Source organism: Panulirus ornatus, chromosome 20, assembly GCF_036320965.1.
Source record: "Panulirus ornatus isolate Po-2019 chromosome 20, ASM3632096v1, whole genome shotgun sequence".
NCBI lineage: Eukaryota > Metazoa > Arthropoda > Malacostraca > Decapoda > Palinuridae > Panulirus > Panulirus ornatus.
The window spans coordinates 41,416,753-41,437,658 of NC_092243.1; the positions used below are offsets into that span (position 1 = coordinate 41,416,753).

The 20,906-nt window shown below is 41.4% G+C and overlaps 1 protein-coding gene across 2 annotated transcripts in view; it reads right to left on the bottom strand.

Annotated features, from left to right (window-relative positions):
* LOC139755962 (uncharacterized) overlaps positions 1-15,991 on the bottom strand; it is a 223,175-nt gene extending 207,184 nt beyond the window's left edge. Inside the window, exons 1-2 of one of the 2 annotated variants that reach the window (XM_071674798.1) lie at positions 15,890-15,991; positions 15,270-15,392 (exon numbers count right to left, since the gene is read on the bottom strand). In XM_071674798.1, the coding sequence (XP_071530899.1) occupies positions 15,270-15,371 (102 nt within the window). In that variant the 5' untranslated portion in view covers positions 15,372-15,392; positions 15,890-15,991. Of the gene's footprint in view, positions 1-15,269; positions 15,393-15,692; positions 15,841-15,889 lie in introns of those variants that run through there. The other variant, XM_071674799.1, reaches the window with a different exon arrangement.
* Between the last annotated feature and the right edge of the window lie 4,915 nt (positions 15,992-20,906).

Here is a 20,906-nt window from a genome sequence, read left to right on the forward strand (position 1 = left end):
AGTAAGGGGAGTGGGGGAGGAATGGGATGTATTTAGGGAATCAGTGATGGATTGCGCAAAAGATGCTTGTGGCATGAGAAGAGTGGGAGGTGGGTTGATTAGAAAGGGTAGTGAGTGGTGGGATGAAGAAGTAAGAGTATTAGTGAAAGAGAAGAGAGAGGCATTTGGACGATTTTTGCAGGGAAAAAATGAAATTGAGTGGGAGACGTATAAAAGAAAGAGACAGGAGGTCAAGAGAAAGGTGCAAGAGGTGAAAAAAAGGGCAAATGAGAGTTGGGGTGAGAGAGTATCATTAAATTTTAGGGAGAATAAAAAGATGTTCTGGAAGGAGGTAAATAAAGTGCGTAAGACAAGGGAGCAAATGGGAACTTCAGTGAAGGGCGCAAATGGGGAGGTGATAACAAGTAGTGGTGATGTGAGAAGGAGATGGAGTGAGTATTTTGAAGGTTTGTTGAATGTGTTTGATGATAGAGTGGCAGATATAGGGTGTTTTGGTCGAGGTGGTGTGCAAAGTGCGAGGGTTAGGGAAAATGATTTGGTAAACAGAGAAGAGGTAGTAAAAGCTTTGCGGAAGATGAAAGCCGGCAAGGCAGCAGGTTTGGATGGTATTGCAGTGGAATTTATTAAAAAAGGGGGTGACTGTATTGTGGACTGGTTGGTAAGGTTATTTAATGTATGTATGACTCATGGTGAGGTGCCTGAGGATTGGCGGAATGCGTGCATAGTGCCATTGTACAAAGGCAAAGGGGATAAGAGTGAGTGCTCAAATTACAGAGGTATAAGTTTGTTGAGTATTCCTGGCAAATTGTATGGGAGGATATTGATTGAGAGGGTGAAGGCATGTACAGAGCATCAGATTGGGGAAGAGCAGTGTGGTTTCAGAAGTGGTAGAGGATGTGTGGATCAGGTGTTTGCTTTGAAGAATGTATGTGAGAAATACTTAGAAAAGCAAATGGATTTGTATGTAGCATTTATGGATCTGGAGAAGGCATATGATAGAGTTGATAGAGATGCTCTGTGGAAGGTATTAAGAATATATGGTGTGGGAGGCAAGTTGTTAGAAGCAGTAAAAGTTTTTATCGAGGATGTAAGGCATGTGTACGTGTAGGAAGAGAGGAAAGTGATTGGTTCTCAGTGAATGTAGGTTTGCGGCAGGGGTGTGTGATGTCTCCATGGTTGTTTAATTTGTTTATGGATGGGGTTGTTAGGGAGGTAAATGCAAGAGTTTTGGAAAGAGGGGCAAGTATGAAGTCTGTTGGGGATGAGAGAGCTTGGGAAGTGAGTCAGTTGTTGTTCGCTGATGATACAGCGCTGGTGGCTGATTCATGTGAGAAACTGCAGAAGCTGGTGACTGAGTTTGGTAAAGTGTGTGAAAGAAGAAAGTTAAGAGTAAATGTGAATAAGAGCAAGGTTATTAGGTACAGTAGGGTTGAGGGTCAAGTCAATTGGGAGGTGAGTTTGAATGGAGAAAAACTGGAGGAAGTGAAGTGTTTTAGATATCTGGGAGTGGATCTGGCAGCGGATGGAAACATGGAAGCGGAAGTGGATCATAGGGTGGGGGAGGGGGCGAAAATTCTGGGAGCCTTGAAGAATGTGTGGAAGTCGAGAACATTATCTCGGAAAGCAAAAATGGGTATGTTTGAAGGAATAGTGGTTCCAACAATGTTGTATGGTTGCGAGGCGTGGACTATGGATAGAGTTGTGCGCAGGAGGATGGATGTGCTGGAAATGAGATGTTTGAGGACAATGTGTGGTGTGAGGTGGTTTGATCGAGTAAGTAATGTAAGGGTAAGAGAGATGTGTGGAAATAAAAAGAGCGTGGTTGAGAGAGCAGAAGAGGGTGTTTTGAAATGGTTTGGTCACATGGAGAGAATGAGTGAGGAAAGATTGACTAAGAGGATATATGTGTCGGAGGTGGAGGGAACGAGGAGAAGAGGGAGACCAAATTGGAGGTGGAAAGATGGAGTGAAAAAGATTTTGTGTAATCGGGGCCTGAACATGCAGGAGGGTGAAAGGAGGGCAAGGAATAGAGTGAATTGGAGCGATGTGGTATACCGGGGTTGACGTGCTGTCAGTGGATTGAATCAGGGCATGTGAAGCGTCTGGGGTAAACCATGGAAAGCTGTGTAGGTATGTATATTTGCGTGTGTGGACGTATGTATGTACATGTGTATGGGGGTGGGTTGGGCCATTTCTTTCGTCTGTTTCCTTGCGCTACCTCGCAAAGACGGGAGACAGCGACAAAAAAAAAGAAGAAAAAAAAAAAAAAAAAAAATATATATATATATATATATATATATATATATATATATATATATATATACTTATTTATTATACTTAATCATCATCTTCCGCATCAGGAAGGAAGCGCAAGGAAACAGACGAGGCATGACCCAACCCACCCACATGCATATTTATGTACATATACACCCATACCCACACATATACATGCATATATATTTCAACGTATACATGCATATACATACACAGACATACCTATATACACAAGTACATATTCATACTTGCTTTCATGTATTCCCATCGCCACCCTGCCACACACGACATAGCAAACCAAACACACACACACACACACACACACACACACACACACACACACAGCCGGGTCCAGCGAGGTAGCACCAGGAAAAGACAAAGGCCACATTTGTTCAAACTCAGTCTTTATCTGTCATGTGCAATGCACCGAAACCACAATTCCCTTTCCACACCCAGGCCCCACAGACCTTTCCATGGTTTACCCCGACGCTTCACATGACCTGGTTCAATCCATTGACAGCATGTCGACCCCGGTATACCACATCGTTCCAATTCACTCTTTTCCTTGCATGCATTTCACCCTCCTGTATATACGTTCAGGCTCCGATCCTTCAAGCTCTTTTTCACTGTATCCTTCCACCTACAATTTAGTCTCCTGCTTCTCCTTCTTTTCTCCACCTCTGACACATACATCCTTCTTGTCAATCTTTCCTCACTCATTCTTTCCATGTGTCTAAACCATTTTAACACACCCTCTTCTGCTCTTTCAACCTCACTCTTTTTATTACCACATATCTCTCTTACCCTTTCATTATTTAATCAAACCACATCACACCACATATCGTCCTCACACATTTCGTTTCCAACACATCCACCCGCCGTACAACCCTATCTATATCCCATGCCTCGCAACCATATAACATTGTTGGTACCAATATTATTTCAAACATTCCCATTTTTTCTCTCTGAGATAATGTCCTCGCCTTTCACACATTCTTCAATGCTCCCAGACCCTTCCCCCTTCCCCCACCCTGTGACTCACTCACGCTTCCACAGTTCTATCCACTGCTAAGTCTACTCCAAGATATCAAAATGATTTCACTTCTTCCACTTTTTCTCCATTCAACCTTACCTCCCAATTAACTTGTCCCTCAACCCTGCTGAACCAAATAACCTTGCTCTTGTTCGCATTTATTCTCAACTTTCTTCTTTCACACACTTTACCAAACTCAGTCACCAGCTTCTGCAGTTTCCCACCCGAATCAGCCACCAGCGCTGTATCATCAGCAAACAATAACTGACTCACTTCCCAAGACCTCTCATCCACAACAGACTACATGCTTATTTAGCATTCACCTCCCTAACAACCCCATCCATAAACAAATTTAACAACCATGGAGACATCACGCACCCCTGCCGCAAACCGACATTCACTGGGAACCAATCACTTTTCTCTCTTCATACTCGTACATATGCATTACATCCTTGGTAAAAACTTTTCACTGGTTCTCGTAACTTTCCTTCCTCACCATATACTCTTAAAACCTTCCAGTAAGCATCTCTATCGACCATATCATATGCCTTCTCCAGATCCATAAATGCTACATACAAAGTATTTCTAAGTATTTTTCACATACATTCTTCAAAGCAAACACCTGACCCATACATCCTCTGTCACTTTTGAAACCACACAGCTCTTCCCAATCTGATGCTTTGTGCATGCCTTGACCCCCTCAATCGATATCCTCCCATATGATTTCCCAGGAGTACTCGACAAACTTATACCTCTCTAATTTGAACGCTCACCTTCATCCCCTTTGCCTTTGTATACTGGCACTATGCATGCATTCCGCCAATCCTCAGGCACTTCATCATGAACCATACATACACTGAATATTCTTAACAACCAATCAACAACACAGTCATCCCCTTTTAAATAAATTCCACTGCAGTACCATCCAAACCTGCTACCTTGCCGGCTTTCATCTTCCACAAAGTTTTCGCTACCTCTTCCCTGTTTACCAAACCATTCTCCCTAACCTTCTCACTTTGCACACCACCCCGACCAAAACATCCTATATCTGCCACTCTATCATTAAGCACATTCAACAAACCTTCAAAATACTCACTCCATCTCCTTCTCACTTCATCACTTCTTGTTATTACCTCTCCAGCTGCCTCCTTCACATACACTGAATATCCTTATCAACCAATCAACAACACAGTCACCCCCTTTTAGATAAATTCCACTGCAGTACCATCCAAACCTTCTGCCTTGCTGGCTTTCATCTTCCACATAGCTTTCACTACCTCTTCTCTCTTTACCAAACCATTCTCCCTAACCCCCTCACTTTGCACACCACCCTGACCAAAACATCCTATGTCTGCCACTCTATCATCAAACACATTCAACAAACCTTCAAAATACTCACTCCATATCCTTCTCACTTCATCACTTCTTGTTATTACCTCCCCATTTGCCTCCTTCACCGATGTTCCGATTTGTTCTCTTTCTTTACGCAATTTATTTACCTCCTTCCGAAACTTCTTTTTATTCTTCCTAAAATTTATTGATACTCTCACACCCCAACTCTCATATTCCCTCTTTTTCACCCCTTGCACCTTTCTCTTGACCTCCTGCCTCTTTCGTTTATACATCTCCCGGTCATTTGCACTACTTCCCTGCAAAAATTGTCCAAATGCATTTCTCTTCTCTTTCGCTAACAATCTTACTTCTTTATCCCACCACTCACTACCCTTTCTAATCTTCCCACCTCTCACCTTTCTCATGACGCATGCATCTTTTGCGCAAGCCATCACTGCTTCCCTAAATACATCCCATTCCTTCCCCATTCCCCTTATGTCATTTGCTCTCACCTTTTGCCATTCTGCACTCAATTTCTCCTGGTACTTCCTCATACAAGTCTCCTTTCCAAGTTCACTTACTCTCACCACTCTCTTCTCAATAGTCTCTCTTCTTTCTGAAAACCTCTACAAATCTTTACCTTCGCCTCCACAAGATAGTAATCAGACATCCCTCCAGCTGCCCTTATCAGCACATAGACATCCAGAAGTCCTCTTTTACATGCCTATCAATTAACACGTAATCCAATAATGCTCTCTGGTCATCTCTCCTACTCACATATGTACACTTACGTATATCTCTCTTTTTAAACCAGGTATTCCCAATCACCAGTCATTTTTCAACACACAAATCTAGAAGCTCTTCACCATTTCCTTTTACAACTCTGAAAACCCCATGTACACCAATTATACCCTGAACTGCCACGTTACTCACCTTTGCATTCAAATTACCCATCACTATAACCCGGTCCGGTGCATCAAAGCTGGTAACACACTCACTCAGCCGCTCCCAAAACATTTGCCTCTCATGATCTTTCTTCTCATGACCAGATGCATAGGCACCAACAATCACCCATCTCTCTCCATCAACTTTCAGTTTTACCCATATCAACCTAGAGTTTACTTTCTTACATTCTATCACATACTCCCAGAACTCCAGTTTCAGGAGTAGTGCTCCTCCTTCCTTTGCTCTTGTCCTCTCACTAACCCTTGGCTTTACTCCCAAGACATTCCCAAACCACTCTTCCCCTTTGCTCTTGCGCTTCCTTTCACTGAGAGCCAAAATGTCCACGTTCTTTTCCTCAAACATTCTACCTATCTCTCCCTTTTTCTCATCCTGTTTACATCCACACATATCTAGACACCGCATCTGAGCCTTCGAGGAGGATGAGCACTCACCGCATGACTCGTTCTGTTTCCCCTTTTAGATAGTTACATACAAGAAGGGGGGGGGGGGGGGGGGTTCCAGCCCTGCCCCCTTTAGTCTCTTTATCCCCTATCCCCAGGGATATATATATATATATATATATATATATATATATATATATATATATATATATATATATATATATATATATATATATTGCTTTGTCGCTGTCTCCCGCGTTAGCGAGATAGCGCAAGGAAACAGACGAAAGAATGGCCCAGCACACCCACATACACATGTATATACATACACGTCCACACACGCAGATATACATACCTATACATCTCAACGTATACATATCTATACACACACAGACATATACATATATACACATGTACATCATTCATACTGTCTGCCTTTATTCATTCCCATCGCAACCCCGCCACACATGAAATAACAACCCCCTACCCCCTCATGTGCGAGAGGTAGCGCTAGGAAAAGACAACAAAGGCCACTTACGTTCACACTCAGTCTCTAGCTGTCATGTAATAATGCACCGAAACCACAGCTCCCTTTCCACATCCAGGCCCCACACAACTTTCCATGGTTTACCCCAGACGCTTCACATGCCCTGGTTCAATCCATTGACAGCAGTCCACCCCGGAATACCACATCGTTCCAATTCACTATATTCCTTGCACGCCTTTCACCCTCCTGCATGTTCAGGCCCCAATTACACAAAATCTTTTTCACTCCATCTTTCCACCTCCAATTTGGTCTCCCACTTCTCGTTCCCTCCACCTCTGACACATATATCCTCTTGGTCAGTCTTTCCTCACTCATTCTCTCCATGTGACCAAACTTCAAAACACCCTCTTCTGCTCTCTCAACCACACTCTTTTTATTACCAAACATCTCTCTTACCCTATTATTACTCACTCGATCAAACCACCTCACACCACATATTGTCCTCAAACATCTCATTTGCAGTACATCCACCCTCCCCCGCACAACTCTATCCATAGCCCACGCCTCGCAACCATATAACATTGTTGGAACCACTATTCCTTCAAACATACCCATTTTTTGCTTTCCGAGATAATGGCAATATATATATTATTTATTTATTTATTATACTTTGTCGCTGTCTCCCGCGTTTGCGAGGTAGCGCAAGGAAACAGACGAAAGAAATGGCCCAACCCCCCCATACACATGTATATACATACGTCCACACACGCAAATATACATACCTACACAGCTTTCCATAGCTTACCCCAGACGCTTCACATGCCTTGATTCAATCCACTGACAGCACGTCAACCCCGGTATACCACATCGCTCCAATTCACTCTATTCCTTGCCCTCCTTTCACCCTCCTGCATGTTCAGGCCCCGATCACACAAAATCTTTTTCACTCCATCTTTCCACCTCCAATTTGGTCTCCCTCTTCTCCTTGTTCCCTCCACCTCCGACACATATATCCTCTTGGTCAATCTTTCCTCACTCATCCTCTCCATGTGCCCAAACCACTTCAAAACACCCTCTTCTGCTCTCTCAACCACGCTCTTTTTATTTCCACACATCTCTCTTACCCTTACGTTACTCACTCGATCAAACCACCTCACACCACACATTGTCCTCAAACATCTCATTTCCAGCACATAAATCCTCCTGCGCACAACTCTATCCATAGCCCACGCCTCGCAACCATACAACATTGTTGGAACCACTATTCCTTCAAACATACCCATTTTTGCTTTCCGAGATAATGTTCTCGACTTCCACACATTCTTCAAGGCCCCCAGAATTTTCGCCCCCTCCCCCACCCTATGATCCACTTCCGCTTCCATGGTTCCATCCGCTGCCAGATCCACTCCCAGATATCTAAAACACTTCACTTCCTCCAGTTTTTCTCCATTCAAACTCACCTCCCAATTGACTTGACCCTCAACCCTACTGTACCTAATAACCTTGCTCTTATTCACATTTACTCTTAACTTTCTTCTTTCACACACTTTACCAAACTCAGTCACCAGCTTCTGCAGTTTCTCACATGAATCAGCCACCAGCGCTGTATCATCAGCGAACAACAACTGACTCACTTCCCAAGCTCTCTCATCCCCAACAGACTTCATACTTGCCCCTCTTTCCAAAACTCTTGCATTTACCTCCCTAACAACCCCATCCATAAACAAATTAAACAACCATGGAGACATCACACACCCCTGCCGCAAACCTACATTCACTGAGAACCAATCACTTTCCTCTCTTCCTACACGTACACATGCCTTACATCCTCGATAAAAACTTTTCACTGCTTCTAACAACTTTCCTCCCACACCATATATTCTTAATACCTTCCACAGAGCATCTCTATCAACTCTATCATATGCCTTCTCCAGATCCATAAATGCTACATAGAAATCCATTTGCTTTTCTAAGTATTTCTCACATACATTCTTCAAAGCAAACACCTGATCCACACATCCTCTACCACTTCTGAAACCACACTGCTCTTCCCCAATCTGATGCTCTGTACATGCCTTCACCCTCTCAATCAATACCCTCCCATATAATTTACCAGGAATACTCAACAAACTTATACCTCTGTAATTTGAGCACTCACTCTTATCCCCTTTGCCTTTGTACAATGGCACTATGCACGCATTCCGCCAATCCTCAGGCACCTCGCCATGAGTCATACATACATTAAATAACCTTACCAACCAGTCAACAATACAGTCACCCCCTTTTTTAATAAATTCCACTGCAATACCATCCAAACCTGCTGCCTTGCCGACTTTCATCTTCCGCAAAGCTTTCACTACCTCTTCTCTGATTACCAAATCATTTTCCCTAACCCTCTCACTTTGCACACCACCTCGACCAAAACACCCTATATCTGCCACTCTATCATCAAACACATTCAACAAACCTTCAAAATACTCACTCCATCTCCTTCTCACATCACCACTACTTGTTATCACCTCCCCATTTGCGCCCTTCACTGAAGTTCCCATTTGCTCCCTTGTCTTACGCACTTTATTTACCTCCTTCCAGAACATCTTTTTATTCTCCCTAAAATTTAATGATACTCTCTCACCCCAACTCTCATTTGCCCTTTTTTTCACCTCTTGCACCTTTCTCTTGACCTCCTGTCTCTTTCTTTTATACATCTCCCACTCAATTGCATTTTTTCCCTGCAAAAATCGTCCAAATGCCTCTCTCTTCTCTTTCACTAATACTCTTACTTCTTCATCCCACCACTCACTACCCTTTCTAAACAACCCACCTCCCACTCTTCTCATGCCACAAGCATCTTTTGCGCAATCCATCACTGATTCCCTAAATACATCCCATTCCTCCCCCACTCCCCTTACTTCCATTGTTCTCACCTTTTTCCATTCTGTACTCAGTCTCTCCTGGTACTTCCTCACACAGGTCTCCTTCTCAAGCTCACTTACTCTCACCACCCTCTTCACCCAAACATTCACTCTTCTTTTCTGAAAACCCATACAAATCTTCACCTTAGCCTCCACAAGATAATGATCAGACATCCCTCCGGTTGCACCTCTCAGCACATTAACATCCAAAACTCTCTCTTTCGCACGCCTGTCAATTAACACGTAATCCAACAACGCTCTCTGGCCATCTCTCCTACTTACATAAGTATGCTTATGTATATCTCGCTTTTTAAACCAGGTATTCCCAATCATCAGTCCTTTTTCAGCACATAAATCTACAAGCTCTTCACCATTTCCATTTACAACACTGAACACCCCATGTATACCAATTATTCCCTCAACTGCCACATTAGTGATGGGTGATTTGAATGCATATATATTATATATATATATATATATATATATATATATATATATATATATATATATATATATATATATATATATATTTATTTATTTATTTATTTATTTTGCTTTGTCACTGTCTCCCGCGTTAGCGAGGTAGCGCAAGAAAACAGACGAAAGACATGGCCCAACCCACCCACATACACATGTATATACATACACGTCCACACACGTAAATATACATACCTATACATCTCAATGTACACATATGTATACACACACAGACACATACATATATACCCATGCACACAATTCACACTGTCTGCCTTTATTTATTCCCATCGCTACCTCGCCACACATGGAATACCATCCCCTCCCCCCTCATGTGTGCGAGGTAGCGCTAGGAAAAGACAACAAAGGCCCCATTCGTTCACACTCAGTCTCTAGCTGTCATGCAATAATGACCGAAACCACAGCTCCCTTTCCACATCCAGGCCCCACAGAACTTTCCATGGTTTACCCCAGACGCTTCACATGCCCTGATTCAATCCACTGACAGCACGTCAACCCCGGTATACCACATCGATCCAATTCACTCTATTCCTTACCCGCCTTTCACCCTCCTGCATGTTCAGGCCCCGATCACTCAAAATCTTTTTCACTCCATCTTTCCACCTCCAATTTGGTCTCCCACTTCTCCTCGTTCCCTCCACCTCCGACACATATATCTTCTTGGTCAATCTTTCCTCACTCATTCTCTCCATGTGCCCAAACCATTTCAAAACACCCTCTTCTGCTCTCTCAACCACGCTCTTTTTATTGACACACATCTCTCTTACCCTTACATTACTTACTCGATCAAACCACCTCACACCACACATTGTCTTCAAACATCTCATTTCCAGCACATCCACCCTCCTGCGCACAACTCTATCCATAGCCCACGCCTCGCAACCATACAACATTGTTGGAACCACTATTCCTTCAAACATACCCATTTTTGCTTTCTCGGAAAGAAAAAAAAAAAAAAAATTATATATATATATATATATATATATATATATATATATATATATATATATATATATTGCCACGGCCCACTCTCATTTCCTTCTCTTACAGATTCACATAATCACATTCAAGCAGCACCTCAATTGCCGTTAGCTTCATGGTTGAAGCAAGTCGTCTGGGTGTCAAATTGTTGACAGCTTCAGACGTTTATATTAGCTGACTTTTCGCACAAACAAATTGAACAGTAGTGACATGATTTTTCAGGGCATTTTTTTTTATTATTAACGTAGATTATTCAACGTTGTTTAATCTGTCACGAATACCAAGCCAGGTTTTCCATTTCTGAGTGTACTTTCATCCCTCTTGCAATGTTTGATTTGTTTAATCATACCCTTTGATAATGTCTTTAGTTATTGCAGTTCTTTTATTATAAAATCAAGATGAAGTGGTAAGCAGCAAACCGGCTGTATATTCTGCCCCTGTTTTGACCCCGTAATACTGCGTTGGTAATTCATTTCATTAGAGGTCTATATTTCTTTTGAGCCTTTCTTAAGACAGAAGATTTATTGCGTAATTTTATTCAAGAAACAAGGTTGGTTAGTTGGTTGTTTAGGCTTTAGGCCTATTAAATGCCAAGGTCATGAAGGCCGTCATCGTAAGCTACATCCAACAACCGAAAAATCTTGAACACCTTCTTCAAGTGTTAAAGATAATTGTAAGACCACATACGCTTATACATGTGGCTCATGGAAACAAAACATTGGTAATTCTCGTGAAAAGCATCCCTGGTGGATTAAGGGTCAAAACGATCTATACTTGTTACAAAATTGTTACAGACTTCTTTCCAAATTCTACCTAGTGCATTCGTCATGCATATAGAAATACTATTTATGTATATTGATTTATAAATTGAATAATTACAGACGTATGTTGTATGTATTTTTAACACCTCATTTGTATAACGCGTAACGATATTGATGTACATGATGGTACTATATAGTTCTCGATTTTTCTTAGAGTTGTGGAATTTGTAGAGAGCCGAATTCACAAAGATTTTGTGGCTTGCATATTTTTGTCTGGGTTGTTACTTTGCCAGAGGCCTTTAGTTTAAGACCTACTTTCTATCAAGGGGTAAAGCTTAGAACGTTATCGAAGGGCCTGTCCACGCCTAACCCAAGATCTTAGTTTTAATGACGAATTTCTATATAATATTACAATTAAGGCTACTTAACCTAGTGTACACATTAAGGGTTTAAGCTAGAAAGTTAACTTGCCAGATTAAGTAAGGGCTTCTTAATTTCTGTACCCAAGGGGCCAAGGACCTAATCTAGGGTATTACCTTAGGCCCAAGCCAAGAATCTAAACCTAAACAAGGAACTTGACATCTAGGTCTAACCTTGGAATCAACTAAACGTAAGATCTGCTCTTCATTTATGTCCCTGTAGATTGGTAAATACATGTACTTCCCACTTTTTGAAGGCCAAGGCAAGGTACCCACTTTTTGAAGGCCAAGGACAAGGTGGCAGTTGTACCCTCCACTTTCAAGATGGCATAAACAGAAAAGAAAAAAAAAATAAGATTGTTTCATCTAAAACAAGGAACTTTTTCTGTTATGATTTATAACTATTAATTTCACATGAATCCTTAGCGATTATTTAATTTTGTTACAATTTGATATCTAAACCTCACCCCCTCCACCCCGCCAACACACTTTTCGATGATTTATATTCCTAACTCAGGGCGTACTTTAGGGTTCAATACACAACCTGGCCAGGGATATGAACGAAGGACCTTAAATAGAAACCTAACCAAGGCTTCTTAACTAGGATTTAACATATGTCCTGACCTAGGATATGGATGAAAAATCATATAACAACCTAAACCCACGACGTAAACTAGGGTTTAACATAAGTCCTACCTAGCCGATAAATGAAGGAAGGACTATACTTTCGTAGCCTAGGGCAGACCTAGGATATAACTGAAGGACTATTCATTGGAACCTAACATGGGTTTCAACCAAAGGTCGTAATTAGTTTGTAACTGAAGGACTATATATACTGGAACTTAACTCAGGTCCTTGCCAAAGATATAATTTAAGGACCGAACTTGGGAACCAAACCCAGGACGTACCCTTGGATATAATGGAAGGACCAAACATTGGTACCTAACCCATTACTGAAGGAGCACACATAGAAACGGAAGTTCTAACATAAGGTCTAAACCTATGTTAGAAATGAAGAACCATACATAGTAATCTAATTCAGGATGTAATCTAGTTCTAAACTTAAAGACCTAACTTAATCCAGAACATGACTAAACCTTGACCAAAGGAATTAATCAGACATAGCCAAGTACGTAACCTAAGGATCTGACGTTGGACATAACTTGCACAAAACCGGCGCGTACCTTGGATTTAGCTGTTGAGGAAGGGAGTGTATAACTGTCAAGGGTCGGGGCGAAAAATGGGACATGCTAAGACAGTGATGACAATTCAAACAAGTTCGGTGTGTAAGAAGGTAATATCTTGGAAAACTTTCTGGATTTTGAGTTATTTTAATGGTAATTTCAGTATTTAATATTATTTTACTTTTCATGAAGTTAAATATTGGTGTTGTCCTAAGTAAGTTTATCTTAAGACGCGACTAGTTTTGTAAGAAAATAATGTTAATATATAACATATAACAGCTGACTAATAATCATTGTAATTCTGTTCATTAAAATCAATATGTATTCGTAGGAAGAAAAAAAAATTATAATTTTCTGTCGATCTGTTAGGAAGGTAGTGAAGCAGACGAATGTTTCTTTAATCACTAAACTGTAAATCACTGAAACATACTTTTATTATTTTTTCGAAGGATGAAAAAAGTTAGAATATGTGCAAGTCTATTGTCTTTTCTATTGCTCAAGCAGTGAACGTTTGTTTCCTTCCCCTCTGTCCTAAGAATCTATCCTGACCTAACCTTATATAGGAACTAACACCATGTTGGACCTAACTTAAGGCCTGTCTACACGAGCGGGCCTGATCGGCGGGTTTGCCCGTTAACGGGCAAATTCTGGTGGGCCTGCCCGTGAATGTTGTCCACACGACCGAAGTGATGAACAGCCGGGCCTGCCCGACGATATTGCCAGTAGCGGGTGGAGTCCGGTACGAGAACCATGGTGCCTAGCATTGTCAAGAAAAAGATTTTGTGCTCTATAATAATTGCTTTGTGTCTCAAGAAGGCAAAGAAGAAAAGGATATGGTGTAAAGATTGGTTAAAGAAAAGAAGTATGTTTGGAAGCACTACAACAATACTTCATGAACTACAAAGTAGTGAGGAACACGACTTCAGAAATTACCTGAGGATGAGTGTAAGCACTTTTTACATCTTGTTATCAAAGGTGGAGCCATACATAGTGAAGAAAGACACAGTTATGAGAAACGCTGAGCATTACAGCAGAAGCTCGTCTGGAAGCAACTCTGGGTACATAGATATCCTCACTCCCAGCTCCTAGACTTCTGTGAATGCTTTACTTTCTTGCATTCACGCCGAAATTGGTTACGCAGCGTGTCTATTTTCTTTTTTATGTCATCCGTCGTAACGGAAGTACCATGCTCTCTCATCTCCGCAACAATAGCCTTCACTGCTGTTATGCGTTTGTCTCTGTTCTTATAGCATTTCAGCTTCACATTCCATAAACATGGATTCTTACGATAAAGGTCAATCACAGTACTAGTAAGTACTTTAGACCAAAAAATTGATGGTGGCTCACTAGAGTTATCCTGGGCTGCCATCGTTAAATGTTCACTGTGCTACTATGCCGTGGGATGAAGGCCCGCTGTGGGTTCACGATATTATCTTGCGTCTGGCAGAGTAGAAACTCCAGCTACCGGGCACCAGCTCAGTGATTTCGCTCGGCGGGCTTTCGGGCAATTTGATCGTTTGCCCGTCAAATATGCCCGTTAACGGGCAAGCCCGCCGATCAGGCCCGCTCGTGTAGACAGGCCTTTAAGTACCTTAACCTGAATGCAAGATCTCGCGTGGCTCTGCTCACCTTCACCAGATCCAGAGCATTGTGAAATAAGGAACATGGTTTCGGAGACTCCCTATTATAGCTGATGATATTATAATGAAACAAGTTTTTTTTTATTATGATTAGGTCACGAAACGGTCAGTAAAATATTTAAACAGTTTAACATAACGAGAACATGTGACGCGAACGCATCAGGCGATTGTACGGAGGTATATTAAACATTTCATGTCTGTGTGATGATTTTCTTGAGTAAGTTGAAAAAACATACATAGAGTGTAATTTGATAAGCACAATTGGAAAGAATTAGGTAGTCGATCTTCCTTGATTTAAAGGTGTGTTGTGTATCTTGAGTTTTGGTAGGGTGAAAACATGATTCATAGTGATAGGCGGAAAGATGAAATAGAAATTAATACAAGTAATTTGTAGCTTACCTGGCGGGTTCTGGCGAGGGGACGTTGATTTCTGGCTTGGGCTTCCACCCATGCAACCAAGACTATCCCCACCCACACTGCTGCCGCCACCCACACCCGCATCGCTCTCCTTCACTCGACTTCCTTTAAAGCAATACTGTACTTAATGTCTAGATAGAGGAGGAAGTGATCAAAAGTTCACCACAGCCCTTCACCTACACCAAATTACCTTGATATTTCTCCATATTTATTGGTGCTGCCAAGAAACACATGGAAACCTATGGGTGAAATACTGACCAATTTTTTGTCAAGTTTACGTTTGCTTGTGAAATACTCAACACAAGCCTGGGTTTTTTTTTATTTTTCTGAGACAGGATTATTATAAGTGAACTGCGAGACCATTACCTTTGCAATATAAAGACATGAAAACATTCTTTTACTAACCTTTTAACTTTCACACTGTAGCTTTGATAACCAAGGTGATTGGAGCACTAATCTTTTAACTGTTTCACACTTTTTAGCTTTGATAGGTGATTGGAGCACTAACCTTTTACCATTCTTGTACTAATCTTTTAACTGTTTCACACATTAGCTTTGATAGGTGATTGGAGCATAGATATGTTTTACAATGCAATAAAAACCTGTATTTGAGTGCAGTCGATGAGTTAGATGGTGGTGTCTTGAGTATGTTGGGCGTGTGTCGGAGTGTGGAGGGAGACTGGCCGTGCCCCTGGGATGGTAGGGTGTGTAACCTGCCGCTCGCACATGTACATTGTGTTGCGCTTCGCATGACTTTATCTCCTTCAGACTAGGCCATTCAGACATCCGTCCACTTGCTTTATGGGAATCGTTCCACTTACTACCTATTTTATTTTCAGTTAAGGGGAAGGATATCATAAAATAGCTCCGGTTATTGTGTTATGTGGCACTGTGGCATTACCCATTATACGTGTGTGGGTGGGAGTAGATTGTGGCGGTTCTAGTCTGGGAAAGTCATCAAGAAGGGCCCTGGGCCCTACTGTTGTGGAGCAACACAAACAGAAGGTCAAAGCTGTTTCATGTATTCAAATGGGTCACATTTTAGGTATATAACTAAATGAACATATAAAACAACAGACAAGGAAATAGAGTTGTACAGAATTTAACTCGTGAGTTTAGTGACACACGAGGACGTGCAGTCTACTGAATTGGAAGGTTTCAAGCATAAGCTCAACAGAAGACTCGGAGGTTCCATTGTCTTTGGACATGGGGGGGAGCTATCTACCTGCGAGTACCTAAGATTAGGTTTTGACTGAGGAAGGATCAGGCCAGGGACTTATGATGAAGTGGGGGGGGGAACTCGAGCGATTGCCGCCTTTGAACTGTTCAGTCTCCGGTAAAGATACGTATAGTAATGATGATTTACATATTCTTACAATTATTGTAACCCTTCTGGTCCCTCAAATGGAAAATAGACGTGTATGTATGTGTGTTATAGTTACCTGATTTACACTTTTGACAAAGGAAACCACCTTGTCCGTTTCTTTATCTTCATAAATCACTATTTATGGTACAATAGAATTTTCCCTATCCGAAAAAGCGTATCAATTTGTTTCAAGAAACAGTACTTCTTTGATTATGAGTCAGTTGTGTTATCAGACATCAAAGTGTCTTTGGTCTCGTGCAGTATCTTGAATTTCTGTGAATTTGACATATAGTAATGATTTGATTCATCGTCCAAATAACAAAAAAAAAAAAAAAAAGCGTTTTGTAAGGTACACTGTGTTCCCATATATCTATTGTTTTGTAAGGTAGACTGTGTTCCCATATATCACTATTGTTTTGTAAAGTACACTCTGTTCCCATATATCACTCTTGTTTTGTAAGGTACACTGTGTTCCCATATATCACTATTGTTTTGTAATTTACACTCTGTTCCCATATACCACTCTTGTTTTGTAAGGTACACTGTGTTCCCATATACCACTCTTGTTTTGTAAGGTACACTGTGTTCCCATATACCACTCTTGTTTTGTAAGGTACACTGTTTTGTAAGGTACACTGTGTTCCCATATATCACTATTGTTTTGTAATTTACACTGTGTTGCCATATACCACTCTTGTTTTGTAAGGTACACTGTGTTCCCATATACCACTCTTGTTTTGTAAGGTACACTGTGTTCCCATATATCACTATTGTTTTGTAATTTACACTGTGTTGCCATATACCACTCTTGTTTTGTAAGGTACACTGTGTTCCCATATATCACTCTAGTTTTGTAAGGTACACTGTGTTCCCATATATCACTCTAGTTTTGTAAGGTACACTATGTTCCCATATACCACTTGTTTTGAGCTTTTTATCATTATCATGGTGATGTAATTAACCCACCTCCCTCAAACCGGATTCTGGATACCCTCCTTGGCCGGGCTGCTGCGTAGCTACCGAACGTTAAAAAGGACAGGACACACAATTTGGGAGAAGGAAGTTAATATTTTTGACTAAAGAACATCCTCCCGAGAGGAAACATTGTAAATTACTTGGGCATATACAGGATTATGTCAGGCACTTAGTTGGACATACCGAGGACATTTTGTGGAACTGTCAGTTTAGAATCTCTCAAGGGATACTTTACCGGACGTACAAGAACTGTTAACTCACTCTAGTGCTGCTTCCTGAGAGAGACATTTCAGATAAAGACTTTTGTTTACATTTGTCTGCGGTTACAGTAATCATGGCCATCAGCAGAAGGCAAGACAAATCAAGATAACTGTTAACCAGACTGTCAAGAGACATGAAATGACTCGGATGTTTTAATCATGTAAGATACTACGGCGTGTTGCGGGGCGTCTTGAAAGGAATGTTTACGATTGGTCAAATATTTAGAAGGGGACCATTTATTTTTGTGGAGATAAATCATAAGGAAGGCATAGTGCTTGCTCTGGAGTACGGGAAGAACTGCTCACTGGGCCACTACAATGTTAAGCCCTGTCTTGTTATAATGTTTAGTTACATTCCAGGTTTGTTTAACGTGAACTAAAGCTAAAAGCAATGAGTGCGAATATATTTTTGAGATTCTTTTTACGTACATCTCTACTGACTTCCAGCTTGTGGAAGATGGCATCACAGATACAGGTGGAGATCCTAGCCCTAGAGGGGGAGGGCAGGGGGAATTTCCCGGGGTCCGACGAGGGGCCAAGACCTGATTTTTTTTTTTTTTTCTACTTCCACTTGTAACTCTGAAACGTAACACGATGACTTTAACTTTTTCGTCGTTAAATAATACTCTACGTGCATTATGCCTTGTTCATGAGCTCGTTCCTATGCAAATCTAGGATCTTACATAAAATTAAACGAAAGGACCCTTAAAAGCATAGACTCCCCCGCCAATGTTGTTTAGCCCGGTGCTCAAGATGGCTCACGATATTCCGATGATAGCAAATATATTGTCCGATTATTTACTTCACGTAGCAAGTCATTTTCGACAACACCAGTTGATTTTAGGGATAACTATACTTCCCCGTTCACGATGTGGTTCTTGATTGTGGTGATGACACCGATTGATTCAAAAGTTTCGTAATAGCGACACTGGTAACTATACAGTCCATTAACCCAAATCCGGTAAAAGTATGCACTGGTGAAAATTATATATATATATATATATATATATATATATATATATATATATATATATATATTTATTTTTTATTTTATTATACTTTGTCGCTGTCTCCCGCGTTTGCGAGGTAGCGCAAGGAAACAGACGAAAGAAATGGCCCAACACCCCCCCCCATACACATGTATATACATACGTCCACACACGCAAATATACATACCTACACAGCTTTCCATGGTTTACCCCAGACGCTTCACATGCCTTGATTCAATCCACTGACAGCACGTCAACCCCGGTATACCACATCGCTCCAAATCACTCTATTCCTTGCCCTCCTTTCACCCTCCTGCATGTTCAGGCCCCGATCACTCAAAATCTTTTTCACTCCATCTTTCCACCTTCAATTTGGTCTCCCTCTTCTCCTCGTTCCCTCCACCTCCGACACATATATCCTCTTGGTCAATCTTTCCTCACTCATTCTCTCCATGTGCCCAAACCACTTCAAAACACCCTCTTCTGCTCTCTCAACCACGCTCTTTTTATTTCCACACATCTCTCTTACCCTTACGTTACTCACTCGATCAAACCACCTCACACCACACATTGTCCTCAAACATCTCATTTCCAGCACATCCATCCTCCTGCGCACAACTCTATCCATAGCCCACGCCTCGCAACCATACAACATTGTTGGAACCACTATTCCTTCAAACATACCCATTTTTGCTTTCCGAGATAATGTTCTCGACTTCCACACATTCTTCAAGGCCCCCAGAATTTTCGCCCCCTCCCCCACCCAATGATCCACTTCCGCTTCCATGGTTCCATCCGCTGCCAGATCCACTCCCAGATATCTAAAACACTTCACTTCCTCCAGTTTTTCTCCATTCAAACTCACCTCCCAATTGACTTGACCCTCAACCCTACTGTACCTAATAACCTTGCTCTTATTCACATTTACTCTTAACTTTCTTCTTCCACACACTTTACCAAACTCAGTCACCAGCTTCTGCAGTTTCTCACATGAATCAGCCACCAGCGCTGTATCATATATATATATATATATATATATATATATATATATATATATATATATATATATATATATATATATATATATTGTACAAAGGCAAAGGGGATAAGAGTGAGTGCTCAAATTACAGAGGTATAAGTTTGTTGAGTATTCCTGGTAAATTATATGGGAGGGTATTGATTGAGAGGGTGAAGGCATGTGCAGAGCATCAGATTGGGGAAGAGCAGTGTGGTTTCAGAAGTGGTAGAGGATGTGTGGCTCAGGTGTTTGCTTTGAAGAATGTATGTGAGAAATACTTAGAAAAGCAAATGGATTTGTATGTAGCATTTATGGATCTGGAGAAGGCGTATGATAGAGTTGATAGAGATGCTCTGTGGAAGGTATTAAGAATATATGGTGTGGGAGGCAAGTTGTTAGAAGCAGTGAAAAGTTTTTATCGAGGATGTAAGGCATGTGTACTTGTAGGAAGAGAGCAAAGTGATTGGTTCTCAGTGAATGTAGGTTTGCGGCAGGGGTGTGTGATGTCTCCATGGTTGTTTAATTTGTTTATGGATGGGGTTGTTAGGGAGGTGAATGCAAGAGTTTTGGAAAGAGGGGCAAGTATGAAGTCTGTTGTGGATGAGAGAGCTTGGGAAAAGAGTCAGTTGTTGTTCCCTGATGATACAGCGCTGGTGGCTGATTCATGTGAGAAACTGCAGAAGTTGGTGACTGAGTTTGGTAAAGTGTGTGAAAGAAGAAAGTTAAGAGTAAATGTGAATAAGAGCAAGGTTATTAGATACAGTAGGGTTGAGGGTCAAGTCAATTGGGAGGTAAGGGGGCGAAAATCCTGGGAGCCTTGAAGAATGTGTGGAAGTCGAGAACATTATCTCGGAGAGCAAAAATGGGTATGTTTGAAGGAATAGTGGTTCCAACAATGTTGTATGGTTGCGAGGCGTGGGCTATGGATAGAGTTGTGCGCAGGAGGGTGGATGTGCTGGAAATGAGATGTTTGAGGACAATGTGTGGTGTGAGGTGGTTTGATCGAGTAAG